General features: G+C 54.2%; 1 protein-coding gene and 1 pseudogene across 1 annotated transcript; one reads left to right on the forward strand and one right to left on the reverse strand.

The window, feature by feature from the left end:
* The first annotated feature begins 264 nt into the window (after window positions 1-264).
* On the forward strand, window positions 265-27,492 carry TKT (transketolase). Its single transcript, XM_057554713.1, has 14 exons — window positions 265-469; window positions 10,015-10,132; window positions 10,962-11,075; window positions 11,878-11,975; window positions 16,188-16,379; window positions 18,263-18,381; window positions 19,854-20,047; window positions 20,779-20,943; window positions 22,098-22,254; window positions 24,062-24,192; window positions 24,798-24,881; window positions 24,989-25,082; window positions 26,381-26,503; window positions 27,203-27,492. The coding sequence occupies exons 1-14, from the start codon at window positions 363-365 to the stop codon at window positions 27,376-27,378; spliced, it is 1,872 nt and encodes a 623-aa protein (XP_057410696.1). The 5' UTR covers window positions 265-362; the 3' UTR covers window positions 27,379-27,492.
* On the reverse strand, window positions 23,557-23,896 carry LOC114236801 (dihydrofolate reductase-like; annotated as a pseudogene).
* Window positions 27,493-27,957: the final 465 nt, after the last annotated feature.

The raw sequence follows: 27,957 nt of genomic DNA on the forward strand, positions 1-27,957 counted from the left end.
GGCAGTGCAGCCTGACTCACAGAAGCCTCGCAGCCCGCAGCTGCCCGGCAGATTTCGGAGGAAGTAAAGAGAGACGGAGAGGTTCGGCGGGTGGACAGCATCGGGGCGGGTCCAGAGTCTCCCAGGCTCCCAACCGCCTCGGTTTCCTATCAGCGCCGGAGGGCTGGGGCGGGGCTGCCTCCGCGTGTCCGGGGGCGGGGCGGGGCGGGGCAACCTGGGGTGATGCCGGCGCCCCGCCCCCGCGGGCGGCTCCCGGGACTCTTAACGCGCCCCCGTGAGGCGTCCGGCCTTAGCAGTTGCCTGCGGCTACGCTGCACTGCGTCTCCGCGTCCTCCCCACCCGCCCGTTCGCCCGGCCGCGCCATGGAGGCCTACCATAAGCCAGACCAGCAGAAGCTGCAGGCCCTGAAGGACACGGCCAACCGCCTGCGCATCAGTTCCATCCAGGCCACCACGGCGGCCGGCTCGGGGTGAGTGGGGGCGCAGGGCGAGGGCGCCGGGGCCGCGGGCACGCCGGCTCCATGTCGCGCTGCACGGTGCCACCACGAGGGAGGCGGCCGGGGGCGCGGTCAGATGGCGGAGCGCGCGCCTCGCAGGTCAGCGCCGGAGGAGCCTTCCGCCGCGCCCGCGCTCGGCCCGGCTTCCGCCGGCTGGGGCCCGGCTCCCAGCAGGCCTCAGGCCGGCTCGGCCCCTCATTCCCCGCTGCTCTAAGGCGCAGGGGACGCGGCTCCGCACTGCGGAGGCCCCTCGCCGGCCGTGCCGGGAAGGCCACCATTAGTGCCCACTCGCCGAGAGACAAGCCCTGTACCGTGCCCTCGGCACGCGCGGCCCCTGGACGCTTTCCACCCTGGTAACTGGTAACGTTGCACCCACACGTGAGGAAACTGAAGCTCCGAATTTGTGAGTTGCCCGAGGTCACACGCGGCGAGAGCTGGAATTTGAACCCATGCTGCCCAACTCGAGAGCGCCTGTTTTAACCCCTCATCTTGCAGAGGAGCCTGGGGCCCCGGCCTTGTCCCTACCTCAAACTACCCGTCCCCTCCTCCACCTCACATTCCTGTTCAGAGTCACATTCCTGCCACCCTTGGCTCTGGAGCAGGGGTGCTGAGACTCCAGGGGAGTAGGAGTGGGGAGTGAGGAGGAAGGTGGCCACGTGGATGCAGAACCCTGGCATCCCTTGTGAAGGGAAGGTCTAAGAGCTCCTCTGGGGTGGGGGCAGGAGGAGGGGATGGGGTGGAGGAGGGGAGACTTGGAAGGTTAAGAGAACCAAGAACCAAGCCCCAGGGCCCTGGGGTGAACATGCAGGGCCAGCCTCCAGGTGCACTCTTCTCAAGTCAGAGGCCCATCTCCCAACGTTCTTTCCCGCCAGCCCCAATGGCCCAGAAGATGGAGAAAGGCTGTTGCCCATCCCAGGGAGCCTTCTCTGAAGATGGCCAGTTGCAAGGGACAGTAATGATAACTGGCCACTGTGCAGCTGGAGGCATCAGGTGGGGTAGTTGAGAGGATCAGCTAGTGAGTCACTTCAGAGCCTGTTTCCCCCTCTGTAAAATGGGAACAATAGTAGCGCCTACACACTTGAGTAGTTTTGAGGATTCCAGCCCTTTGGAGCGGGGCATGAGGCTGCCCAGACAGCATGTCATGGGTTCATGAAATGATTTTGAAGTCTGGGTGGGGGATGGTTTCCAGGAACCTTCCCAGCCAAGTCTTCTCTTTAGAACAAAGACAAGATTCTAGCTTCTGGCTGATTTCATACAGGATATGCTTTTAATGAGTCAACCTGTTGACCAGCAGGGCAGGTAGCCACTCACCCTGTGTGCCTTTAAGACACCCATTTCTCAGAAAGGATTAGACCTCTCCTGGGAGGCCATTGCCCTCCCATCCCACCTCTCCCACCCCACCCACCATGCACTCTTTGGACCCTTTATCTCCACTGGGTTTGTATCAGTGGAGATACACTGATACCCAATCATGCGGGGTATCCCTTGGCCAGGCAGGGATCTGGCTTACTCTTGGTGCCCTCTCCCCCGCCTGGCACACAGTAGGTCTGCACACCTATATTGCTTGGTGAGTACTACTGGATCCCCTTCCCTTGACCACTTCAGGGGATCATTTGCCCTGCAGAACCTTGTTGAGCCCTGCTGTATGCTAGGAGCTCTCTAGCCAGATTCCTGGCGGTCTAGCTGGAGGGACACAAAATAGTGTTACACTTCTGAGCATCTTACAGGTCTAGATAAAACCTATAGACAATTACAGGGTTCCTGAGTGGTCAGTAAGTATCCCTGGTGTGACACAGAGCATCCTTTATTGCTAATATTATCTTATGGATTCTGAGAATAACCCTATGAGACAGATGCTGTCATATCACATTTTATAGATGAGGAAAGTGAGGCTAGTGTGTTAAGTGACTTGCCCAAGCTGGTCATTGGTCGCCGTTCCATGCTGTCCAGTGAGGGGCTCACGTTAACCAGGAAGAGTTCTTGGGCAGCACCAGGCCAGAAAATGGAGAGAAACTAGAAAGGGGAGGATAAGGCACAGTGATAGGGGATCTCAGTCAGTTTGAAGGCACTTGGAGAGAAATGAAATAACATTGACAACTGGGGGAGGGGGGCTCCCAAAGGAAGAGGGTGTCCAATAGGTCTCCTGGGTCTTTGTTAGATAGTTAAACTCTGATTTCTATGGGGAAAAGATACTGGATTTGGCAACTAAGTTACACCCAGGTTTACTGTTGTAATGCCTTAGGGAGGAACTCACTGAACTCAAAGTGTCCATTTACAAGAAGAAAAAGTGCAAGATACAGTGATTCCTGTTCGTTTTAAGCATGCGTAAAAAATGAAGGAAAGAAATACTTAGAAAAAAACTTGCCGCAAGGCCAAAAAAAAAAAAAAAGAAATACTTAGAAAAAACTTAACTTTTCAGAAGGAAGTAACATTACTAATACTACCTCTGTCACAAGAGATTTTGAAAGGCATGTGCCAAGAGCTCTGTGTGCGCACACACACAAAAAACCAGTAAAGGAAGACTTCAACAGGTCTCCGGATGTATGTTTTGAGGCCGACTGTTCCCTCACAGCAATGGGTGTGGTCCATCAGGTGAAGGCTCAGCTTTGAGGCCCTGGCTCTGTGCAGTCATGGCCAAAGTGACCATCCTGTCAGATTGTCTCCTTTTTGGGGGAGCTTACACCCCCGGTTGTGAAACAGCACTTTGGCCAAAGTCTTTTCATGGTCACTGTGGAGGCTGGACTGACATTGGATCAGTGAGGACCAGGCCGTGGTGTTCAGGATTCGGTGAAGTCCTGATATCTTGGTAGCTTTCCCCTTCCTGTGCCATAACTGACCAAGTGACAGTGGACCTCACCAGGCCCGGGAAGTGAGGACACTGGCCTCTGTGTCCAGGGAGCTGAGGGACAGAGCCAGCACAGAGGGCTCCTTGTGGCAGCACCCACAGCTTCTCCAGGTCACCTGCCCCTCCCTCCGCGTGCTGGGGGAGCTGTGGCAGCCGTGGCAAGGGTCCAGCTCATCCAGGCTTTAAAAGATGAGACTTGATGGCCTTGTCAGAGGGGCCCTTACTGCTGAGGCTCATAGTGGAGATTTCTTAGTTCTCAGCAAGCGGGCTAGACTGGCGTTATCCAAACAATGCTGAGTGTCATCTGAGGACACCATCAGAGTCAGGCCCGGCTCTGGAGGCGCGGGCTGTGCTTAGAAGTCCTCGGGGCTCTGACCCACAGTGTTGGGGTGGATACTCAGGAACATAAGGTCTGGCCAGGCCTGGCTGGTGGGCACAGGGAGACGAATCTAACCCTGGCTGTGTTCCGACTGGCTGTGCCCTTGTCAGAAAGACCCTTCCCATCCCAGGGCCTCAGTTTCCCCATCTCTAAAAGAGAAGTTCACAGATAGGTTGTTTTTGAACTGGGTTTCTCTGGGGTGGGGCTGGGGGACCAGAAGGAGCAAGCTCTGGGGTCCTGCCACCTCCTGTTGTGGGTTTCATGTCCTGGGGGTCCACGTGACCTTGAAGTGGCTGGAAGTACATCCCTCCCTGCTACCCAGCTCTGGTGCTTAGAGAGGCTTTGAGTGCTCAGAGGGCCCCTGTTGGCCCAGCCTCTCTGGGCAGAAAACTGCTGCCTGGGCCTGCTTCTCCATTCGGGCTGTCTTCACCCCAGCTTGGCCCTGACTGAGGCAAGAGCAAGCCCGTTGAGATTACCCCAGCAGCAGCATTTCCCAACTCTGTGTGAGGACACCCGGCTGTCCTGCAATGACTCTGTTCTTTGCCTCTGAACTCAGCAGGGCTGATGGGCAGTGCTTCCTGAAGCTGGGAACCTGGTGCAGCCACCTTGCTAGGGTCTGAGGTGTTCTGTCTTCCCATGAGCTGATCACACTGTGGCCCCTGGACCACCAGCTCTGACTCCCCTTGACTTTGCCTCTTTAGGTAGAGGCCTGTTGTCACTAGAGCCCAGTCTCACAAAATCAGGAACGCCTTTATTGCCACAGACTACAGCTACCAGCCCTGGACGCTGGGTCCTTAGGCAGACTCTGTGCTCCTGCCCTGAACAGTGAGGTGAAGTCCACTCCATGGGGTGGGCTGGTGGGAGCTGGCGATTGCCCCAGCATGTGGGTCTAGCTGGCGGGGGGCCTGCACTGTGTGGCCTTCTTGTTCAGAAGTCAGTCTCACCCATGGCCTGGCTGTAATCTCTGAGGGCTGCACAACTGGGTAAGGGAGTGTGGCTGCTCAAGTACTTCCTCTACTGGGCTCTGAGCACCTTCTTCCTTTTAAAAATCATCCTTTTATAGCTCTAGTGAGGTATAATTTTCATATGATAACATTCTTAGTGTATGGTCCAGTGGCTTTTAGTAAGTTTAGTATATTGACAGTGATTTACAGTAAGTTTTAGTGAATTTACCACTTCCCATTTTAACTCTTCTGGATATTTCATATAAATGGAATCCTACAGAATGAGGTCTTTGGGGGTCTGGCTTTTTTCACTTAGCACAATATTTGGAAGGTCATTATGTTGTAGCATGAATTAGTACTTCATTTCCTTTTATTGCTGAATAGTCCATTGTTTGGATATACTACATTTTGTTTATCCATTCTTCACTTTCTCTTAGCGTTTTGCTTTTCTCCTAGCTCTTCTGATGGTAGGCTGTGTGACCTTGGGCAAGGTACTTCCCCCTTCTGTGGACTTTAGTGGTCCCATCCTCAAAATGAGAAGGAGGTTCGACTTCATATCTGGTATTTTTAGAGCTGATATTTACTGAGCATTTGCCGTTTTCCTATGCACTGTGTTAAGCTCTTTACACACAAATACTACCTCATTCAGTCAGATTCTACTACTGTCTCCATTTTACAAAAAGGAAGCTGAGGCTCAGAGAGGTCACATCCCTAGAGTCTTGGAGCCAGGATACATCATTTATTTGTGCACTCTTTGTTCCAGATGCTCTTCAGGCCCGAGGCTACAACAGTGAAAAGACTCAAACTCCCTGCCCTCCTGGAGCTGGAGTTGCACCTAGGATAGACAGGCAACAAATAGCCACATATAATGTCAGTTGGCGGCAAGTATGAGTGAGGGGAAAAAGGTTTTTTGTGTTTTTTTTTTTAATGCGATATGCGGGATCTGAGTTCCCCGACCAAGGATTGCACGCAAGCCCACTGCAGTGGAAGCGTGGAGTCTTAACTGGTGGACCACCAGGGAAGTCTTGAAGAAGGTATTTTAGATAGTGTGGTCAGGGAGGGCTTCTCGGAGGGAGTGGTGTGGGGCATAGCTCTGTTTCTTCACAGTCTGAGGTGTGGAGGCAGTCTTTCCAGGCAGGAGTCAGCCCAGGTGGTTCTAGGAACAGGAGGAACAAGGATGGCTTCTGTCCTGGCATCCTGAGATTCTCTTGCCTGAGTATTTTCTTTTTTAATGTTTTTTTTAAATATATAAATTTATTTATTTTATTTATTTATTTTTGGCTCCGTTGGGTCTTCGTTGCTGCACGCGGGCTTTCTCTAGTTGCGGTGAGCGGGGGCTACTCTTTGTTGTGGTGCGTGGGCTTCTCATTGTGGTGGCTTCTCTTGTTGCAGAGAACGGGCTAGGCGCGCGGGCTTCAGTAGCTGTGGCTCGAAGGCTCCAGAGCGCAGGCTCAGTAGTTGTGGCGCACGGGCTTAGTCGCTCCGCGGTATGTGGGATCTTCCCAGACCAGGGATCGAACCCGTGCCCCCGGCATTGGCAGGCGGATTCTTAACCACTAGTTAAGAATGCCACCAGGGAAGTCCCCTGAGTATTTTGTTTTTTAATATATACCTAAAAAAGAATATAAATGATGTACATGTTATAAATAACGAACCTGGGTATACCTACCTCCAGGCTTAAGAACTAGGACGTTAATAGTGCTTTAGAACCTGCTGGGTGTCTCTCCCTCCTCAGATAAGGAAGGTTTCCCCTAGAAAGAACTATACACTGAGTTTTGCGTTTTATTGTTTTCCTTATAGTCTTATAACATTTGTATAAATTCATAAACAGTATGGTCTTCCCTGCTGTAGAGATCTGTCAGCAGTGTGCTTTGCTCACGTGTCATATTTGTGAGATCTTGTTGAGGTTGCTGCATAGTATTCCATTATAGGAATATATTGTCATTAAGTATCCTCTTTATTTCTTTATGGCTGCGTTGGGTCTTCGTTGCTGTGCGCAGGCTTTCTCTTGTTGTGGCGAGCGGGGGCTACTCTTCGTTGTGGTGCACGGGCTTCTCATTGCGGTGGCTTCTCTTGTTGCGGAGCACGGGCTCTGGGGCTCACGGGCTCAGTAGTTGTGGCTCACGGGCTCTTGAGCGCAGGCTCAGCAGTTGTGGTGCACAGGCTTAGCTGCTCTGTGGCATGTGGGATCTGCTCGAACCCGTGTCCCCTGCATTGGCAGGCAGATTCTTAACCACTGCGCCACCAGAGAAGTCCCTTTTTTTTCCTTTTTGAAGAGCTAACTCTTGACTTCGATTTTTTAAAATTGAACATTTGCTTCCTATTTCATAAATTTCCATTTTTTATCTTTCTACTGTCTTTGAGCTCACTGTATTTTTTAACTTTTTAGGTTGGACCTTAACTGTTGGTTTTCAACTCATATTTCTTACTTTTTCCTTTGGGTACTTATTTCTTCTTCATAACAGATTATTTTTCTTTGTATTTTTAAGCATTGGAGAGGCTGTTGCAGTGCTCACCTCCCTGGTTCATTTTCTGAGGCCTTGAGGCATGTGTATGACATGTGTAGGGTGGGAGAAGGGCCATCTTCCAGCAGCTGGCAGCATTATCTGTTGATAATGGAGAGGAGCCCAGCCAGGGGGTGAGGGATCTTCTCTGCACTTTTTCTGCAGGGAAATCTGTGAGCAAGCAGAGTGAATGCTGAAGGGAAGGGTGGTGGTGGAGACATCTGGAAGAATGTCCTCCCAGAGGTGGGGGGCCTTTGGGAGACTTACCTAGGCCCAGCTCTAAGGCCTCAGCACCGCCTTCATAGATTGAACTAATTAGGAGTAAGTGGACAGGTTTTGGAACAAACTTATAATCCCCATGCATCACAAAGAGTTGCATAGTGGATAAAATTCCCTGCAGCCTCCCACCTTGCCCACACCCCTCCCTGCCTCTTGCCAGTTTACATTCATGGGTTTGTCCTGTATAGCACCTTGGGGTGGGCCCCCGCCCACAGTTGTCCCCCAAGGGCAGGCTGGGGTTACAGGAGAATCTCAGGCCCTCAGACCACAGACTCTGTACACTGAAGTTCCTCTAGTAATTTGCACCAGAAGTAACTGTCTCCCGTGTGTTCAGCAGTTTATGGTTTGCAGAGCCCCATCTCAATCCTCAGCTCATTTCTTCCCTCCTGCCTGCCCCGTGGTCCGCAGAGGGTCGCGGTCCCAGCCTGCAGATGAGGAGTTGGAGGCACTGAGAAGTGTGGCATCTGGTCTTCCAGCAAATGGTGGTGGCTGATGGTAACCTGGGCACTTTGAGTTCATTGTCTTAGGGACCCCCCGCCATCCCCACACAGCACCCCATTTACAAGTGAGGAAGCTGAGCCTCGGGGAGGTGAAGCATGTGCTAAAGTCACAGCCTGTGTGGCCCATATCCCCACCCTGGGACACCTCTCAGAGGGAGTTCCCTGAAAGCTCTGGGGTAGGGTGGAGCAGACACCTGGCCCCCAGGGATCCCTTACTCTGTATGTTTTTATTTGGCAGGTATGAAGGTAGGGCCAGTAGTGTGTCCGGGATGCAGTCTTTGGAGGAAATATAGGCTCAACCTCCATGGGTCTCGCAAGGAAGGGTTAAAATCAGCTACTTTTCAACTTGTGGTGTCTCTTCATGGGTGACCTCCCTCCCACCACGTCAGCTTTGCCTGGGTCAGGCACACTTCCATCATGTGCAGAAAGTGCTTGTGTCACAGCCCTTTCTCCCTGAAGCCCCTTCCTGGGAACCGCCAGGGGGGCAGGGCAGGCCAAGCTCCTGTCCATGTCTGCCTTCTTTCTCTTGGAGCAGTTTGGCCTGCTCTCAACCCCCATCCTTCCCCCACTGTTCTCCTAACAGGGTCATGACTTTTGAAAGAGGGTTCCTCAGGGATGAAGCTACCCTAGGAGGGGAAGGGCAGGAGGTCAGCCTGGCTGGTGTCGACTGGGGTGTCCCCCAGCTGAATTTTGCACTAGGGACACGGGAGTTGGGTTCCTGCCAGGCAGGGAAAGGTTTCTCGTTCACATTTCCTCACCTCCCTCTTTCAGGTCTAGTGTCTTTCCCCATGACCAGGAGTTCGTAGAAATGGTTAAGTATAAGACGATTGTGTGCTGGGGATGTGGGTACTAAACCAGCATGGACAGTTCCGGATTTCTCTACTAATGTGTCTGCTCTGGGAGTGACTCACCCCTAACCCGTGGCGGGAGCCGGCTGGCAGGGAGGAGGGAGGCCCACGTGAACTCCAGGTGGTGCATGTGCCCTTGAGTTTGGCAGTGGGCATGTTTTAGTGTGAAGGGCCTCAGAGCAGCGGCAGAAGGCTGCGCTGAGCTGCATGGAGGGAGCGGCTGGGAGGCACGTGCCCTGAGGCTGACATTGTAATCAAACTGCGGACCGCAGGGCTTCAGGAATCACAGCATGTCCTGCCGGGGACCCCAGTCTCCGCTCCTGGGGGCTGGGGCTGAGGCTGAATCCATCAAGTGAGTCCTAAGAAACCTGAATAAGTCACATCTCTAAGACAAAATCCTTGTACTTTCTCTGGTTAAGTCCTTTGCCCAGTAGCCATTCAAATAACTGTGCAACAAATAGAACAAGAGCCTAAAAAAGGGAGACCCGTTGACCCCACTGCTCCAGGCCTGGAAGGGCAGGCGCTTGCTGCTGTCAGCCCCAGCCCAGCCCTGTCTCAGGCAGAAGGAATTTTTATTTTTTCCAGGATTGTAGCCTTTGTAGAAGGTAAGAGATTGCTTTGCCTTTTAAATTCTGTGCAAAAACATGGTTTCTGGTGGTTCTACCAGCCCTCAGAATGCCCATTAAAGGCCTGCCGAGTAGCCCAGTGATACTCTTGGAGAGCCCGAAGGCCCAGCTTTCAGACTACCAACCCTGTGGGTGGAGGCTGCTGGGAGCCTTCGTCCGTTAGCCCCTGCCCAGGGCCGTAGGAGGCCCAGCACCCCTGGGGGCCTGGGAGGCCAAGTTGCCCTGACAACTGGGCAGAGTCCTGGGCAGTCCCACTGGGACTTAGCTAACTGTTCATAGAGGGGCCACCGCAGTCTCCTGGACCCCTCCTCCTTTCTTACTGTAGTCCAGCCCCAGAATTCTTCAATTACCGTGACTCTGAGGGTCCAGACTGTTGGCCCCTGGGAGGGTGCAACCCCCATGCTGCCAGCAGTGCCTCCTTGAGACCCCATGTAACCCTCCCAGGAGGGAGGAGCACATGTCTCTTGACAAGCCAAGCCCGTGACTCCTTGGGACCTGCACCCCCAGGTCCCTGTCTGTGGGCGTGGGATAAGCCCTGTAGATCAGGGGTTCAGGGCTGTGATGCATGCGTCCGTCTCTCTCCTGGGCCACAGCCACCCCACGTCATGCTGCAGCGCCGCCGAGATCATGGCTGTCCTCTTCTTCCACACCATGCGCTACAAGGCCATGGATCCCCGGAACCCTCACAACGACCGCTTTGTGCTCTCCAAGGTAGGAGGCCAGCCCTCTGTCCTTCACCTGGGGCTGGGTGGGCCCTGAAATGGTGAGAAGGGGACCTACCTCCCTGGTGTGAACCCAGCCCCTCACCACTCTTCTCCACCTGCTCCGCCCGGCCCCTCCCTCGGTGTCTTGCTCTGTGCTGACCCAGCTGGTAAACTTAACCCCAAGCTAAGGAATAAACAGCCGAATTAGTAGGGGATAATGGAAATGATCTGGGTGTTCCACCCATGTGTGGTGTTGACAGGCAGGACTGGAGTCCAGGTCTGGGGTATAGCTTTGTGGCTTTCTGCACGCGTCTCTGCTGTGCCAGTACCCAGGCCACGCTCGCTCCCTCAAGAGTGGTGATGCCCTGCAGTAGGGTTTGGGATGGGGCGCACTGACCGGCACTGACCACCTCCCCCCGCCGCCCTGCTTGAGAACCATAGCCACAAACTATGCCGTGAACCCCCGAAATCCACCTGTACCCAGGCCTGGCTCCATGGCCTCTGGTCTCTCGGGGTAGGCATGAGAGCTTAGAAGTCTGTCCAAGTCCGCTCACATGCCAGAACCCAGGGATTAGGGCGGCCGGCTGCCTGCTGGGGTTTTGGCCTCGGGCCTCACAGCTGCGCTCCCCCTGCACCTGTCCTAGGGCCTGCTCGGCCTTGGCTGTGGGAACCTTGGGCTGGAGAGGGATGACAGGAGGGGAGGTAGCCTTCACTTGCTTCCTTTCCTGAAAGGGATACCCGGGCCGGCAGGTTCGGTTCGGCCAGGCCCTGGGTTTCGGGGCATGGCGGGAACAGCGCCTCATCTGACCCATCCCCCCACCGTCCATCCCCTGCAGGGCCACGCAGCGCCCATCCTGTATGCCGTCTGGGCTGAAGCCGGCTTCCTGCCCGAGGCAGAGCTGCTGAACCTGAGGAAGATCAGCTCTGACTTGGACGGGCACCCTGTCCCGGTAAGTGCACCCCACTGGGAGCCTCTCCAGGCCTCTGCTTCCACTTCCTGTTTCTCAAGGCATGCGGGAAGGGGGCAGGGCACCCACTGAAGAGCCAAGGGTGTTGGAGGGCAGAGGAGGGCATTAAAGTGAGGAAGAAGCAGGTATTTGGGGGCACGCTGTTTACCCCAAGCTTGTGCTGAAGCATGAGACCTTTAAGGCCCCAGCCCAGGGCACTCTGGGTCAACTGCGGAAGGGCCTCTCCCCAGGCACCAAACACCGGCTTCCCTTCCCTGCTGGGCCTCCCTGGCCACTTAGACACAGCTTGGGAGAAGAGGTTCACCAGGGATTCTCTAAAGGGGTTGCAGCAGGATGCTGGTGACACCCACGGAAGGGGCCCGGTGTGCTCCTCAGGGCGCTGCAAACATTTGGGAGTTCATGGGGTTACCATGGAAACTGTGACGCCCCATCTGGGCACCCACTAGGGCCAAATAATTCAGTTTTGTCATGAATTCTCCCAGCCACTGTGTGAGGTGAATAATGTGGGCTCTGTTTACAGATGAGGGAACCGAGGCCCAAAGAGATTCAGTCCGTGGCCTGAGGTCACCCAGCTCCCCATGGGCCGAGCTGGTATTTGAACCACACCCACAATTACTGCTGTAGGGGAATAATGAGAAGTCACACTCTGCCTTCTGCAGACCTGCCTGCACCTTGGGTATGGGTGGGGTGTGGCTTCGAGGCTTGCAAGGTCACAGGGCTAGAATCCTGGGAGGCACTTCTGGGAAACATTGCCTGTGGTAACTGTAGCCCTCTGTCATGACAGAAGCAAGCTTTCACCGACGTGGCCACGGGCTCCCTGGGCCAAGGCCTTGGGGCCGCTTGCGGGATGGCCTACACCGGCAAGTACTTCGACAAAGCCAGGTGACACTCCCACTCCCCACCCCCACCCACGATGGTTTTGGGAGGGGTCCTGGTGGCCTAGCTTTACTCGATGCCCCCAGGCACCTCCTTGCCTGCCCAGGGCGGAGTAGGAACTGAGTAACTAACCGTGCATGTGTGGCGTGAGGCTGGTACCAGGACCAGCTCCCTTTTCAGATGAGGAAATAGGCTCAAAGGAGTGAAGGGACCCGCCCAGAGTCCCTGGATCGTGACTGGTAGGGCCAGGCTTGCGTCCAGGGCCACGTGCTCTTTGGCCAGAGCGCTTTGGCTCATGAGTCCGTGCTGCCCCCAAGCCTGGCACCTGGACCCTGGAAGTCTGAGGTGGGCCCACCCCTCAATGCCTGACTAGGTGCCGAGAACCCAGGCCTGAGCCACTCGCCTTTACCTCGGGAAAGGAGAAAATGGGGTGTTCCGGGCGTGTTTCTGGGCCTCCCTGACCCCCGTGTGTCAGCCAGGGAAGAGATGAACCCTGGAGAGAGTGGCCTGTGGAAGGTGAGCAGCCTGGTCAGAGAGGTTTGCTGCTCCAGCACCAGGCAGTTTGGGAGAGCGCCCGCTCGAGGCAGGTTTCAGCTACAAGGCCATCCACCGTAGCCTGCAGACAGGTCTCTGTTGCCGAGGGGAGGAGTGTTGGCTGCAGGCTGTCAAAGTGGTTTCTTCATTCCTTTACCGTTTAGGGCCCTGTCCTCTGTGCTTTATAGGGTTTCACCTTGATAAGGGGATAAGGTGCGTACAGCTGCCCCTCTCACAGGTGGGGAAACTGAGGTAAGATGTTTGCCTTATGGTGGAGGCAGGATGTGAACCCAGGGTGTGCATCTGGGGTCCATATTCAGGGTCCCCAGGCTGCTCTGAGGGGCCTGAGGGAAGCACAGCAGGCTCAGGGAGCCCTGTGGGTGGGAAGCTTCCCAGAGGAGAGGCCGAGGGAGTCTGGCCTGCAGGCGGCAGGAGGCTACAGGGAGCCTGACTGGATGCTCCGCCCCAGCGAGCACCTACTGTGTGCAGGGGAAGTTCCTGAGACAGCTCTCCAGGAGGTGGGCTGGGGCTGTGAGGCCTTCCAGACTCAGGCCAGTGTTACCTGACGGCATAGCCTCCCGGGCTGGGCTCTGGGGCCAGGCTCAGCTACACCCAGAAGTGATTCACCATGCAGTGAAGAAAGTCACAAAGAACGGGATGTGTGTTTAAGAGTATTTTATTTGGCACAGAACCAGAGCTGTGAGTTAATTATTCTCTACAGTTGCTTGAAATAATTCCTCGTGAAGGATCGTTTCCTGACCCTAACATAATGGGAAAAGCCAGTGTAGGGAGAAAATGGTTAGCTGGGTTCTCAGTGGCCAGGGTTGGCTAAGGCTGAGGGGTTAAGGGAATTATCAGGCTGCGCCAGCTGCCAGAGTTCCTGGATCCAGCCTCCAGTCAGGGCTGTCCAGCCATCAACCAGGGAGCACACATCCAATTGGCTCTCTTCCATTTCTCTTTTGTTTTTTTTTTTTTGGTTGCACTACATGGCTTATGGGATCTTAGTTCCCCAACCAGGGATCGAACCTGGGGCCCCGGCAGTAAGAGCACTGAGTCCTAACCACTGGACCGCCAGGGAATTCCCCATTTCTCTTTTAAATAATTTTTTTTTTGGATTATAAAATACATACTAATCTAAAATACAGGAATGCATTAAAAAGAAATGAGGGATTTCCCTGGCGGTCCAGTGGTTAAGACTGCGCTTCTACTGCAGGGGGCATGGGTTCAATCTCTGGTCAGGGAATGAATACTGTGAGGTGTGGCCAAAAAAAAAAAAAAAGAAACATCTTCCTTATTCTTAACCACCTCTCCCCCATATCAGTCTCACTTAACAATGTATCCTATTTCCTCCATGTTATTGTGAGAAGAAACTTAATGGATTTATAATCCTAGTATTTATACAACTTTACCTAATTCTTTTTAGAAAAATCTGAACACTTTCTCACACCCTAACTGTCAAGAGCTAGTGTTGTTTTTTTTTTAATGAATTTATTTATTTTTGGCTGTGTTGGGTCTTCATTACTGTGCGTGGGCTTTTCTCTAGTTGCGGCGAGCGGGAGCTACTCTTTGTTGTGGTGCGTGGGCTTCTCATTGTGGTGGCTTCTCTTGTTGCGGAGCACGCGCTCTAGGTGCCTGGGCTTCAGTAATTGTGGCACGTGGGCTCAGTAGTTGTGGCACACAGGCTCAATAGTTGTGGCTCACGGGCTTAGTTGCTCCGTGGCATGTGGGATCTTCCTGGACCAGGGCTGGAACCCGTGTCCCCTGTATTGGCAGGCGGATTCTTAACCACTGTGCCACCAGGGAAGTCCAAGAGCTAGTTTTAATGACTGGATACTGTTCTGTTTTATGGGGATGCTGTAACACGTTTAGACAGTCATCTGTTATTGGATATTTGAGGTGGTTTCCCAACTCCTGCAGCAAATGTTGGCCCTCTCGTTAGGGTCTCTTCTCTTCATGGTAGTTCAGGACTGTGGGCATTTGTAGCTCTACCCTGAATCTAACAGCTTCAGGAAATATGCAGCCTCAGGGTTAGCCCTGGCTTCTGCAGGGCCCCCTTTCCTGTTCACAAGCACCCCCAGTGTCTCCCCACGCCGCCCTCCTGACTTGAGTCTGAGGCTATGCTGGAACTCCACTCTTGGCCTCAGTTCAGCTTCCTTGGAAGTGGGTGTGGGGTTGGGAAGGCAGCCAGTCTGCTCCCCTAGAATCCCTTTTTGGGGAAGTCGAGTTCCCTACAGGCTTCTCTGGCTTAGCCCCATCAGGCTGGTCACTTTCGGGAGCTGCTGTGCCAGACCCCACCCCTGCGGTGTCTTCGGGCCCCCCTTGCAGCCTGCAAGACCCAGCTTCAGATAAGCCTCTGTGAGTGGGACCTTCTGCTCCTTGTGGGGGAACCAGTGGCCTGGCCTGCTAGAGGCCGCAGAAGGGAAGGTACGGGCCTGGTGTGGCAAGGGGAGGACGCAGGAGCCCTCCCTGACCTGGAGGCCTGCAGGGGTGCTGAGTCATGCTGACAGCACCACAGCCGTCCCCACCTCTCTTCAGCTTCCCCTGCCTTGGCCCTGCAACAAGGAGGCCTGGAGGCCCGACCCACTCAGCAACAGGGCGGCTGTGTCCCTCCGAGCCATCCAGGCACCAGCCTCCCTCCCTGGGGTCACACATCTGGACGCTGGGCAGGGGAAAGGGGGTCCCCGCATCCTGCTGCTCCTCCCCCACGTGCGATCCTAGTCAGCAAGGAGTGGACAGTCTGGGCTGGGCAGTCGGGCCTGTGTTTGAATCCTCGCTCAGCTGCTCCCCGACTGCATGATCTTCAGGCAAGTGCCTTGACCTTTGAGCCTGTTTCCTTGTCTGTGTGTTTTTTTGGGAATAACGACTGCACTTACCTTCTTTGAGAGTGTTACTCAGTGCTAAGCAGAGTTGAGGGGTTGGGGGTTGGGGTCAAGGTCCCTGAACTGGTCTCCCTGCCTCCAGCCTCACCCCTTGGCTCCACCCTCCCCGGCCAGGGAAGGTTGTTTCTGGGTAATTTATCCCAACTTCATTGCTCTTTTTACCGTGTCACACTGCCTTTGGAACAGTCATGGCTGCCTGTGTTGAGGGCAGGAGATGGCCCCTGGGGTGGAGAAAGCCTAGGCCCAGCTCTAGTCTTGGGTAAGAACCAGCCCCAGAAGTTTGGGAGGAGCCCATCCTTTGAGGCATCTGCGCACACCGTGATCCCGGCCTTCAGGCCCCCTCGTGAGTGCTCATTTTCACCTGAAGCCTCCCTCTAGGGTGCATCACAGATGGCCTCCCTGGCCCAGCTCCTCTGAGCAGAAAGGTCCTCTGTCGCTCTGGCCCACTTAGCGAGTCCCAGGGCTCCCGCAGCAGTCCTGGTTCACGGTGGGGCAGAGAGAGGTGGGTGCACCCTGGCAGCGGGCGGCTCCAGGCCCTCCTGCCAGCGTGAGTAGTTAGCCCCTGTGAGCCTCACCATTTTCTTCACATCCTAACAACTCCAGACTGCTGTCTGGAGCTCTGTTTCTTGGCAGCTGGTACTGCTTTCTGGAGCTCCTGACAGCTTCCTTCACAGCCCCTTCCTCACTGGGTGTGGACTTGGGGTGGGCACAGCTGTTGCACGTCCCAGAGGGAAAGGCCAGGGGCACATGGGCCAAGCAAGGGGGCCAGTCTCTAACCCACCCCCCCACCCCCGCACCCCCGCAGCTACCGTGTCTACTGCATGCTGGGAGACGGGGAGCTGTCAGAGGGCTCCGTGTGGGAGGCCATGGCCTTTGCAGCCATCTACAAGCTGGACAACCTCGTTGCCATTCTTGACATCAACCGCCTGGGCCAGAGCGACCCCACCCCGCTGCAGCATCAGATGGACGTCTACCAGAAGCGCTGCGAGGCCTTCGGGTACGTACGAGGCTGTGGCCTGAGCACCCTCATAGCAAAGGAGGCCTCTGTTCCAGAAGCTTTGCAGATGCAGGGGCTGAAGCCAGAGGTTAAGCCCCATCAAAAGAAGGTCTCCCTTCAGGGTCTGACTCACAGAGCATTTGGACTTAAAGTGGCCACCCTGGCCAGTGCCATGGATTTGTGGGCTGAGGCCCAGCTCTGAGCAAGTTCCTTTACTGGCACGTTGGGTGGTGTGATGGCTCTCAGAGCTTCCGCATAATGTGATCTCACACATCCTCACCTTGTTCTTGGGTGAGGAGGGAGGAGGTGCATGGTGTGGACCAGGCTCGCTCAGTACGTCAGGCCACTGGTTACCTCCTGTGACAGGAGGAGGAACAGGCCTCTCATAGGGAAACGGGAGATAGGGTTTCCAGATTTCCCCCATAGCCTTGGATGGTTGTGAGTTCAGAGTCACGTGTTACAAAGCAGGGAGGTCCATCTGGGTGGGTGTCAGCCAGAGAGGGCCTCACCTTGATGTCCCTTCCCTACCCCAAATACAAGTTCTGCAGTTGGGCTCTGAGGGTCCAGGGCCTCCAAGGCCACCCTTCATAGATGAGCCGATGACCAGGGAGAGTCGAGTTGGAGTTGCAGTACCTGATCACACAGCAGACATAGGGCTGTTATCTCTGAGAGACCTTATAGAGAGAAAATGAAGAGAAGAAAGATTCTCTGTTGGACAGGGGAAGAAACAGCCACAACATGCCTCAGGGACAGACCTCCTCAAGGCCACATCGGGCTGGGACTTGGAGTATAACCCCGGCAGCATCCTTGGGTCTGTGTCCATAACCTTGTGGCTACGAAGCCAGATTCCTTAAGTCCTGGCTTCATCACTTAACTTGCTTTGCGGCCTTGGGCAGATTACTCCACCTTCAGTATGTCAGTTTACATGTCTATAAAATGGGGACAACAACAGGTTTTTGTTTGTTTTTAATAATTTGCCTTTTATTCTTTTTTTTTAATTTATTTATTTTATTTATTTATGTTTGGCTACGTTGGGTGTTTGTTGCTGCGCATGGGTTTTCTCTAGTTGCATCAAGCAGGGGCTACTCTCTGTTGCAGTGCGTGGGCTTCTCATTGAGGTGGCTTCTCTTGTTGGGAGCATGGGCTCTAGGCACGCGGGCTTCAGTAGTTGTGGCTCGTGGGCTCTAGAGTGCAGGCTCAGCAGTTGTGGCACATGGGCTTAGCTGCACCGCGGCACTTGGGATCTCCCTGGACCAGGGCGTGAACCCGTGTCCCCTGCATTGGCAGGCGGATTCTTAACCACTGCGCCACCAGGGAAGCCCAACAACAGGTTTAAATGGGTTAATATGTGCTCAGCCCCGTGCCTACATAGAGTGGGCACTCAGTAAGTGTGAGCTGCTACTTCTGTTACTATTAATCTGCCAAAAAGTGTCCCAAAAGGGATTGCCTGAAAGAGAAAGGCTCCTTCCTCAACATGGCTCATTTTATACAAGTTTCCGGCACCACGTCCAGCATCTATGGAGTGATCGGATGTGTCCCTTAAATAAAAATTCATCAAAAATCTAGTAGTAGATTCCAAACCCAGTGCATTGTCCTAAAAGCAGCTTTCAGTAGGAAATGAATAGCTCAGGAATGAAAGACAATAAGTGAACTAGGCTTTGCATTACTTAGGAGAGAGGAGGAAAATCTGTTCAAAGGCAAACAAGAGGAAGTAAAACAATGTGAAAAGAGAAAATTAAACCCAAATCAAACCGGCAGGTTTGAGGCGCCCCAACTCCTCCAGCTCTTTTCCAGATCGCAGCCGTGCAGTGGAGCGAGGGCAGAGCCTTTCCCCAGGACCCTTCTCAGGGCCCTCGCCCCTCACGCCCTCTTTCTGTCCCCAGCTGGCACGCCATCATCGTAGATGGACACAGCGTGGAGGAGCTGTGCAAGGCCTTCGGGCAGGTCAAGAACCAGCCAACGGCCATCATTGCCAAGACCTTCAAGGGTCGAGGCATCACAGGTCTGTATGCTCGAGTCTCCTTCCACCCACCACCCCGGGACTGGGCCCTGCGGCTGACTGAAGAGGGGGGGTTTAGGAGGCGTGCCTCTGAGAGCCCGCGTCGGGGGTTGAGCCAGCCCCTTGCTTCCTCAGCGGAGTGCACCCAGTCCAGGGAAGGGGGAGCATGAGACTAGCTGGGCCGTGTGGCTGAGCTGGGATTTAGACCCTGGTTTGGCTGGTCTCGACTGGGGGTCATGTGTAGGCAGGAGGAGAGGGAGGACTTGGAAAGGACTGTGGGTAAGGAGAGAGGACACTCCCTGCCTGGCATCTGCAGAGCGACCTTGACAGCTCCAGCTGTCTGCCCTGAGCCAAAGGGCTGATGCAGGGAGCCCCAGGAAAGCCTGGGGAGACCTAGATTCTTCCCTAGGAGGCAAGCGGGGTACCCCTCATGCAATGGAAAAGTGATTCCAGAGGCCTGTGTGGGTGGGCAGCCCAGGAGGGTCTGGAAGATGGTTCCTGTGCCTGGCCTGAGAGCCATGCAGACATAAGTCCCTCCCTAGCACCTAGGCCCAGGCTCCAGACCCTTGCTTGGGGCTGGGATGGCCCTTGCCCATTGTAAAGATGGGAAGATGGGGCTAGAAGTGGCCAGGGACTTGCCCAGGGATACAGGGAGTCTGGCACTAAAAGAGCCAACTGCCCGCTCTGGGCTGGCTTCACTGTGCCACGTGCCCAGCTCTCCCCCTGCCCACCAGGGGTCACGTCCCCCTCTGCCTGTGTGGACTTGAGGTAAATGAGGATATTTACTGGTATCTGGGAAGAAGTGTACAGCTCTGGAACCTTCTGGGAGAGGACTCTGGGATACAGTCATGACCTCAGTGCTACTGATGCTGACCCTTCAGGTGTTACCACCACGTGGGCTCTGGAAACCTCATAGCTCCTGGGGGCTGCTTGGGAGGGTTAGTCCTTGGCTTTCTCCAGGCTGTGGTGACGTCTGAGGTGACCTTAGAGGAGAGGGTTATTAAGCCTCACTGGTCCCCACGCGGCCAGATGCCACGGCAGGGGATGCACCTGGGGGCTTACAGAGCCCCGTCTGCTGCTCACTGATGCATAGGTGACCTTGGCGGTGCTCCCCCTGCCCTAGGCCTCAGCTTCCTCTCCCAGCCTATTCAACAAATTGAGTGTGATTTCTACAGCAGACCCCACGCTGTGCAGGCTTGGGGTGGGGAGGTGATGCAAGGGGAATGGGATGGGGTGGCATGCCAGCAACATTCATCTACCACACATGCCCCCTCCCCACTGGGAGCTCCTGGGGGACTGGGCCGCTACTCAACGGGGGCCTGCAGTTGAGTGCTGGTCACCATGGTCCTCCTTCCCTGACCCCCATGGTGGCCTGCCCCTAACGTGTGGAGGGTTAGGCCCCCTCGAGCAGCTTCCTGGCCCTCTGGGAGCTTTCACCTTACCTGTCCCTCTGCCCTCCTATGTTGTACCCATAGGGATAGAAGATAAGGAGTCTTGGCATGGGAAGCCCCTCCCCAAAAACATGGCTGATCAGATCATCCAGGAAATCTACAGCCAGATCCACAGCAAAAAGAAGATCCTGGCGACACCCCCGCAGGAGGACACCCCCTCAGTGGACATCACCAACATCCGAATGCCCACCCCACCCAGCTACAAAGTTGGGGACAAGGTACCCAGTTGGGCCTCACTTTTCTGGACCGGTTGGGCTAGGGTAGCACCGGTTCTCTGGTTCCCCAGGGGTGGGGCCGGGAAAGAGAAGAGAGATTAGATTAGTTGGGGGTCAGGAGGAACCCTGAGATGTTGCTCTTGCCAGTTCTTTCATGGGGCCAGCCAGCTCTGGAATTATTTACATGCAGAGGCTCAGAGAGGGCAAGGGTTTGCCCATAGTCACACAGCAAGCTACTGGGATCAAAGCTGACAGCTTCTGAGTCCTCCCCCAGCCCCGGTCCATCATGGCCTTGGCCTGCGCTCAGGACTCCCCCACTTCTGGCCAGGCAGAGGCAAAGGGCAGGCCTGCCCGGCTCTGGGCACTCCCCCTTGTGGACCCATCATTGTCACCTGAGTCAGGCTTTCTGACTCCCAGGCCCTCAGTGTATTCTCGTGCAGAGTGGGGCGAGTTCACAGGCCTCTGTCACAGGGCTGGGGAAATGGGGGTGTTAGGACATCTCTTCCAGCTCAGATGGTTCATAGCCGGGCTGGAGACAAGAGGCTGCACCCAAGACATTCATCGTTTTAAGTTCTTATTGGCAACCTTACAGAAGTTTCCACAGGGCCATATGCTGCTGGGCTTCCTGTTTTTACCCTTTTCCGCCCTGGTGGAAGCTATGGCCCAGAGGCTGAGCTGGGCTCCAGGCCACATGCCCCCCGAGGTGCTCAGCCTTCCCACTCTCCTCCCTACAGATAGCCACCCGCAAGGCCTATGGGCAGGCCCTGGCCAAGCTGGGCCACGCCAGCGACCGCATCATCGCCCTGGACGGGGACACCAAGAATTCCACCTTCTCAGAACTCTTCAAAAAGGAGCACCCAGACCGCTTCATCGAGTGCTACATTGCTGAGCAGAACATGGTGGGTGCAGCTGGGGTCTGAGGGGTGCAGGGGCAGGGCTGAACCCCTCCTGTTCCCTTGAGCAGCCGTGTTTGGCACTGCCAGGTGCCTGCTAGGCCCTAGAAACAGCTAGGACCCAGCATTGACCCTTGACCTCAAGTAACTGGTGGCAGAGGGGTGTTGTGACACCCAAGGGCTGGGTGAGTGCACACGGGGGAGCTGAGCAGGGGATGCTGCGCGCAGGCCAGGCATTGTGGTGGATGGGCTTTCTCGGGGGGTAAAGGGCCCTACAGGTGGAAGGGCAGGCACAGCCAGGAGGCTGGAACTAGCAGCCAAAGTCCGCTGGGCCCTTTTATGCACAAGGCTTTGGCCCTTGCCACCCTGTGGAATACAGAGATGAGAGAACTTTGCGGACCCCTGCCATGCACACAGTTGGGTTAACAGCTCCTTGTCAGGATCTATGGTTGTTAAATAAGGAACAGTGTTTTGTCCTGTTTTTCAAAATATCCTGGCCGAGGAGCCCAGTCTGGCCTGCAGGCTTCTAGAAACTGGGAGCTTCCTCCCGCTGGAGACCACCTGACTCTGTTGCATCCAGAGTTCTTCTTCAACCTGAAGTTGTCTCTGGCTTCCAGCCTTGGCAGCTGGAGAGTCCGGGGAGGTTGGTGGCTGGGGAAGGAGGGCTCCTGTCAGCTGGTGGGTTTCAGAGCTGTGGAGGTGATGCCAGTTTAGAACCAGTGCCTGCACTCAGTGCTTCGGGGCCAGGATTTGGGGCCTGGAGCCTCTGGGCATACAGAGGGGTTGCGAGGGCTGGTCTCTGCAGAGGCCTTGGGGTGGCAGGGAGATGGTGGAGGAGACTTGCAGAGGCCTGGGAAGGATGGACCATCCATGCCCAAGCTTACTAGCCTGCTCTGTGAAAGGCTTTGCTTGTTGCTAGAAAAGTGTTCCCCAGGACAGTGATTTTAAGAGAACTTGTGAAATTACTATTTCAAGTTGAAGGAGTTTGGAAACAGACTGTGGAGTCAGTGGGTGCACAGGATCACTTGCATGGGAGGAGGAGAATTAACAGTTACTAGGATGACGGAACCCTCACCTCCCAAGAGGTGGGCCCTGGGGGTCCTGGGCCCCCTGGCCACCCTCTCCCTCCTCGGGGCTGACACCACCCACTCTGCCCCCAGGTGAGCATCGCCGTGGGCTGTGCCACACGTGACAGGACGGTGCCCTTCTGCAGCACCTTTGCAGCCTTCTTTACACGGGCCTTTGACCAGATCCGCATGGCAGCCATCTCCGAGAGCAACATCAACCTCTGCGGCTCGCACTGCGGCGTGTCCATCGGTAAGGAGCTGCGGCCGCGTGCTCACGCCTGTGACCTCCCCGGAGTTCTTTTTTTTTTTTTTTTTTGCTTTTTCCCACACATAAACATTTATTAAACATTTTGAGTATTACACACAATTTGCTTCTTTTACTGAGCAATTTTTGGCATTTTTCTGTCAGTACTTCATTCTTTTTAACTGCTACAGATTTACATTTTGTAGACATATTGGTTAGTTATTTATTAATCAACATTTGGGCTGCTTCCAAGTTTGAAAAAGAAAGTTGCAACAAATACTCTTGGGTCCATTTCTTTGTTCAGGATTAATTTCTAGAAGTGGAAGTTCTGGGTTCAAACCCAGAATACTTTGAATTTTAATTGATATTGCTAACTTACACTCTAAAAAGGTTGTACCAATTTATAAGGCAGAAAATGCTATTTTTTTTGGATACTTCATCTAAATCTTTGCTAACGTGATGGGTAAAACATGTTTTAATTTTCATTTTTTAATTCTGTGAAGTTTAGTTTCTAACTTACTAATTTTGGTTTCTAGAAATATTCATTCTTAATTTTTACCTCTTTGACTTTTAAATTTTAGCCATTATGCTTGATATTAGGTTATTCTTTTTTGTAAAGAGCAGCCAGTTCTTGTTCTATCGTTGTAACATCCCACGCAATCTGATTGAAGGTCAGAAACAAAGTTTTCTAAGGTCTCAGACCTTCTCCTTTAACCACCGAAAAGGTAGTCTCGTACCTGCCTCTTTACTATCTCTGTGGAATATCCTGGAGTTTTCAACTTACTGACTCCTAGTCTGAGTGAACAGAATTTTTTTCAAAAGTGTGATATAAAGTAATTCACAGTCCCTCTTTTGACTAATTTTAATAACTGAATGCTAGCTCTTCTGTTTATAATCCATTTCTGACCTTTGGATCCATCTGCCTAGGTCCTAACTCTATAGGCTCTGGTTTCAACTCATGCTACCAGGGGACTCTGCCACTTTGGGCTGTCTTGGTAGATATTCTACCCTAGGCAGTTGCTGGTCACCTATTCTTCTCTCTTGATGGGCATTCAGGCAGTTACAGCAGGAAATGTTTCACAAATGGTATCTGATACAGTGTAGTTAAGATTAATGGGGAATAAAAGTACTTTGCTTAGAAATAATTATCCATAGATCTAAAGTCAACAAAAGTCTCCACAACAAAAAACACATAATTTTTTTGGGGGGGGGAGGAGGAGGCTTGAAATAGATCAGAAATCACTTTCACATTAATTGTCCTATTTATATACTTCAAATTTGTACTTAATACCTTTCTCCTCCTGGACATCAGAAGGAACACCTGGATATCCTATAAACGGAACTGCCTCCCACTATCCAAACCATGTCCACTTTATTTGTTAATGCTGGTTGCTCAATAAGTTTTAAGGCATCATCCAGACTTTTAGCAAGAAAATGAGCTCCCTGTGGAGGTTCCTTGAGTTCTCTACTGAGAACTATATTAATTCTGTCCTTTAAAGGTCGATTCTTCTCTGGAATGGAGATCCAGGTTTTCCCACCCATAATCACCAAGTTCTGTTTACCTGAGCGGGGGCCAGGGCAGGCCCCCATTCTTGCCGATGCCCATGTTCTGGGACACAGTGACAATGCAGTTTAGCAGACGAACCATGACGGTGGCAGAAAACACTTCCGAGCTAGCATGTCACACTAACACGGGGATAGCCCGCCAGCTTGGCGTGAAATTCTGTCCCCGGACTTCTGAAACAGGGTTTGGGGCCAGGATTCCATTCCACGCATGAGGTCGTACTTCAGCATATCCTTTCCCACACCCCAGGGGAAGATGGGCCTTCCCAGATGGCTCTGGAAGATCTGGCTCTGTTTCGGTCTGTCCCCATGTCAACCGTCTTTTACCCAAGCGATGGGGTGTCTACGGAGAAGGCAGTGGAATTAGCAGCCAATAGAAAGGTGGGTCACTTGACTGTTCTTTCTTCAGCTGGCAGCTAGCGCTTCCCTAAAGGAACAGGAAGGGAGGCCAGCACGCAGGCCCAGAGCTGGTCATTTGCTGCCCCAGAGTGGTGTCTCCTGACCTTGCACTAGTGTTGTGGCTTGGAGGAGTTAGACCAGGAAAAATGAAATACACACCACCCTTCCTGCTGCGTGGCAGACATTGCTAATTGAACACCGTTGTCTTTCACCACTGAGCATCCTGACAGCCCCGGCCAATCCAGCAGTTGATGCCTGTCTGCCCTCCCCGAGTTGGATTCTCCAAGACAGAATGAACTGAATCCTGAACAAGAGCCACGCTGCCATTGACTGGAATGTCTCACGTGGTTCTCGTTCCTCTGAGGGCAGGGGGCGAGCCACAGCGCTCTGGGGCGGGGGGTGGAGGGGGTGCATGCAGTCATTGAAGGCCAGTCTACCTGATGGAGAAGTTATCTTCCATCTGGGGCTTGGGGCTGGCTCTCACGCAGGAGGAATATTTGGAGAGGCACGTGCTGCAGAGGAAAGACTCCAGTCCTCAAGGTTAGAAGTCCTGCGTCCTGAAATCCTCAGTTATTGTTTCATTCCAGGGCATCTGCTTCATCCGAACCAGCCGCCCAGAAAACGCCATCATCTACAACAACAATGAGGATTTCCAAATCGGACAGGCCAAGGTCAGTGTGGTTTATGCCCCAGTGAGACCGCATAGAGCGAGCCTGAGGTCAGGACCCACCCCAGTCTACCAGTCCCTGAGCCTCACTGGCCCCCATGTTACCCCCAGGTGGTCCTGAAGAGCAGGGACGACCAGGTGACTGTGATCGGGGCTGGGGTGACCCTGCATGAGGCCTTGGCTGCTGCTGACCTGCTAAAGAAAGGTAAGGAGGGCGGGACCCACAAAGTCTTAGATGGGGTGCTAACTGCAGACCCGGTCTTGGGTGAAGAAAAATCTCATCTAATTAAATGATGAGAGTATTACTAAAAGCCAGGCTTGGAGCACTTCCTGTGTGCCCAGCATGGTGGCCAGATCAGAGGCCCTGGAGCCTGAATCTACTTAGCTGGCTTCTAATTAAGTATGTTATTCAGCATCATTGTGCCTCGTTTCCCCATCCATGATGGAGGTACTATCACCTTCCCTATGGGGCTGTCCTGAGGATTTAATAAACGTGACCTGGCATTATTATTATCATTGCGAGCTCACGAGTGTTAGCTGTAGGGAAGACAGGCATTAGCCTCCCCTGCAGTAGAATCACAACAGATTTCAGCCGTGCTGAGCACCCAGGAGAGGGCGGACATGGTTGTCCTTAGGAAAATGACCTCAGGGCTTCCCTGGTGGTGCAGTGGTTAAGAATCCACCTGCAAGTGCAGGGGACATGGTTCAAGCCCTGGTGCAGGAAGATCCCACATGCCGCAGAGCAGCTAAGCCCGTGCTCCACAACTACTGAGCCTGTGCTCTAGAGCCTGGGAGTCACAACTACTGAGCCCATGTGCCACAACTACTGAAGCCCACGCGCCTAGAGCCCGTGCTCTGCAACAAGACAAGCCACCGCAACTAGAGAAAGCCCGTGCGCAGCAACGAAGACCCAATGCAGCCAAAAATAAATAAAAAAAAAAAAAAGAAAATGACCTCAGATGTGAGTAGGAACTGATAAGCAAAGAGGGTGTCGAAGAGGCCCAGGCATAAGGAACAGAGCTCTAAGGAACTAGGGGGAGGGCCAGAGCAGGAGCGAGACGGGCTGGAGATCCAGGGGGAGGGTTGACCCATCCTCCTGACCTGACACCGTCCTGCCTGCAGCCACAGCTCCCCTCCCCACCACCCCACATGCCCTCACTTTACCTCAGGGCAGACCCTTGGAGGTGGCCGTCCCCCTGGCTTTCCCTGACAGTTGGTCCAAAGGCCAAGATAGTGCAGCCCAGGGCGTGAGGGGAGAGAGGAGGCGCTCCTCTTCTTGCCTGAGACCTGCTGCTCCTGTCAGGCCAGGGAGGCTCCAAGGTGGAGGGGTGGGTGCGGAGGACACGGGCATCACAGCTCAACAGAGGCGGTGGCCGAGCCATCGGGGGTGGGTAGCTGTGTGACAGGCCCCCTCGCAGGGTGTCCATCAGAGGCCCCCAGAGGGCAGACCCACGGCGCCCAGCTCCTTCCCCTCAGCCCGCCCCGCTTCTTCTCGCCTCACAGAGAAGATCAACATTCGCGTGTTGGACCCTTTCACCATCAAGCCCCTGGACAAGAAGCTCATTCTCGACAGTGCCCGGGCTACCAAGGGCAGGATCGTCACTGTGGAGGACCACTACTGTGAAGGTGACAGAGCCGGGGACACACGGGTTGGGAGGGCTGGGGCACAGGGCTGGACATCCTCCTTTATCCCAGCCCCAGGAGGGTAGCTGCGGCCCAGGAAACCCAGAGCAGCTGGGACTTGGCCCCTTAACAGACCTCAGGCTTGGCCTGGGGACCCTTGAACTCGATGGCTGGAATGGCTCCTTGGATCCCTGCCTGACTCAGGAAGCCTGAGAGGGTTCCAGCCGTGCTAAGAGCACACAGTGGTCATGTCCCTGAAGTACCTGAAAGTTAAGGCCGTTGTGCAGAATCAAACTGGGAAAGCGACACAAATTTCTGGCTTTTATGAGTTTTTCACAAAGCCATCCTCTACAAATACACACTACTCTCTCCTCCAAGGCAGGCCCCAGGGGAATAGATGGGCTTAGACCCTGAGATCAAGTGCAGATGTCGGTTGATGACAGCTGCCCAGAGGATGGTGTTAAATATGGTTCAGAGGCCATATTTGGGCTTATGAAAAAAATAAGTACTGTGATTGGTGATGTCTGCTCTGGCTACTGGCGTGGGGCAGGGTGGTTGGTATATATGCTATCCCCCCATCCTTGGGAAAGGGAATAAAGTCAGACTGATTCAGGGCCCGGGGGCGCAGCTAGGGCCTCTGGGGACCCACCCACTGCTCACCTGAGGCTGCATCACCTGACTCACCTCTTTTCCTTTGTCCAGGTGGCATAGGTGAGGCAGTGGCCTCTGCAGTAGTGGGTGAGCCTGGCGTCACTGTCACTCGCCTGGCTGTCAGCCAGGTGCCAAGAAGCGGGAAACCAGCAGAGCTGCTCAAGATGTTCGGCATTGACAGGGACGCCATCGCGCAAGCCGTGCGGGGCCTGGTCACCAAAGCCTAGTGGGGGGCATGGGGTACAGCGTGGGAGTGAGTTCTACACATTCCTGAGATCCTGGCAGAGGTGCTCAAAGATGTACCGAGAGGAGTCATAAATATACGTTTTGAGAACAATGAATTGGCTCCTGAAATGTTTTTTCTTTGATGTGAATGCAGCCAGTGCTGGTTCAGAGGAAGAAGGGTGGAGGGAGAAGTAGGGAGGTTGGCGCAGTTGGTTCTGAGCTGCTGCTGCTTCCCAAACACCACCAGGTTCGCCTGCAACCTGCCTTCCAGCCCAGAGGCGGAAACCCTCACCCTCAGCTGGCCCGGCCCCAGGGGCCTAGGGAGCCGCCTTACAGTCTGACCCCTGTGGTCCAAGGTCTCCTGGGGTAGGGAGGGCACTTGCTTCTTGTTCTAGTTCCTTCCCATGTCCTCTTAACCAGCAACCTCAGAGAAGCAGAGGGAAACAGGGTAGCCCCATCCTGGGAAAGAATGTAGCTCTCAGGTTGGCATCAGAGCTGCAGGCAGCAAGAAAAACAAGAATCTCCCACCCAGCACCACAGACCCAGCAGTCCTCAATTCCAAGTGTGCAGAACTGCCTCCC

The sequence above is a fragment of the Balaenoptera acutorostrata genome, chromosome 10 (genome assembly GCF_949987535.1).
Source record: "Balaenoptera acutorostrata chromosome 10, mBalAcu1.1, whole genome shotgun sequence".
NCBI lineage: Eukaryota > Metazoa > Chordata > Mammalia > Artiodactyla > Balaenopteridae > Balaenoptera > Balaenoptera acutorostrata.

Coding starts and splice junctions, on each gene's coding strand:
- TKT (XM_057554713.1), top strand. CDS start 363: ATGGAGGCCTACCATAAGCCAGACCAGCAGAAGCTGCAGGCCCTGAAG. Junction 22,255..24,061: donor GCACTGCGGCGTGTCCATCG/GTAAGGAGCTGC, acceptor CCCACACCCCAG/GGGAAGATGGGCCTTCCCAG. Junction 24,193..24,797: donor AATTAGCAGCCAATAGAAAG/GTGGGTCACTTG, acceptor GTTTCATTCCAG/GGCATCTGCTTCATCCGAAC.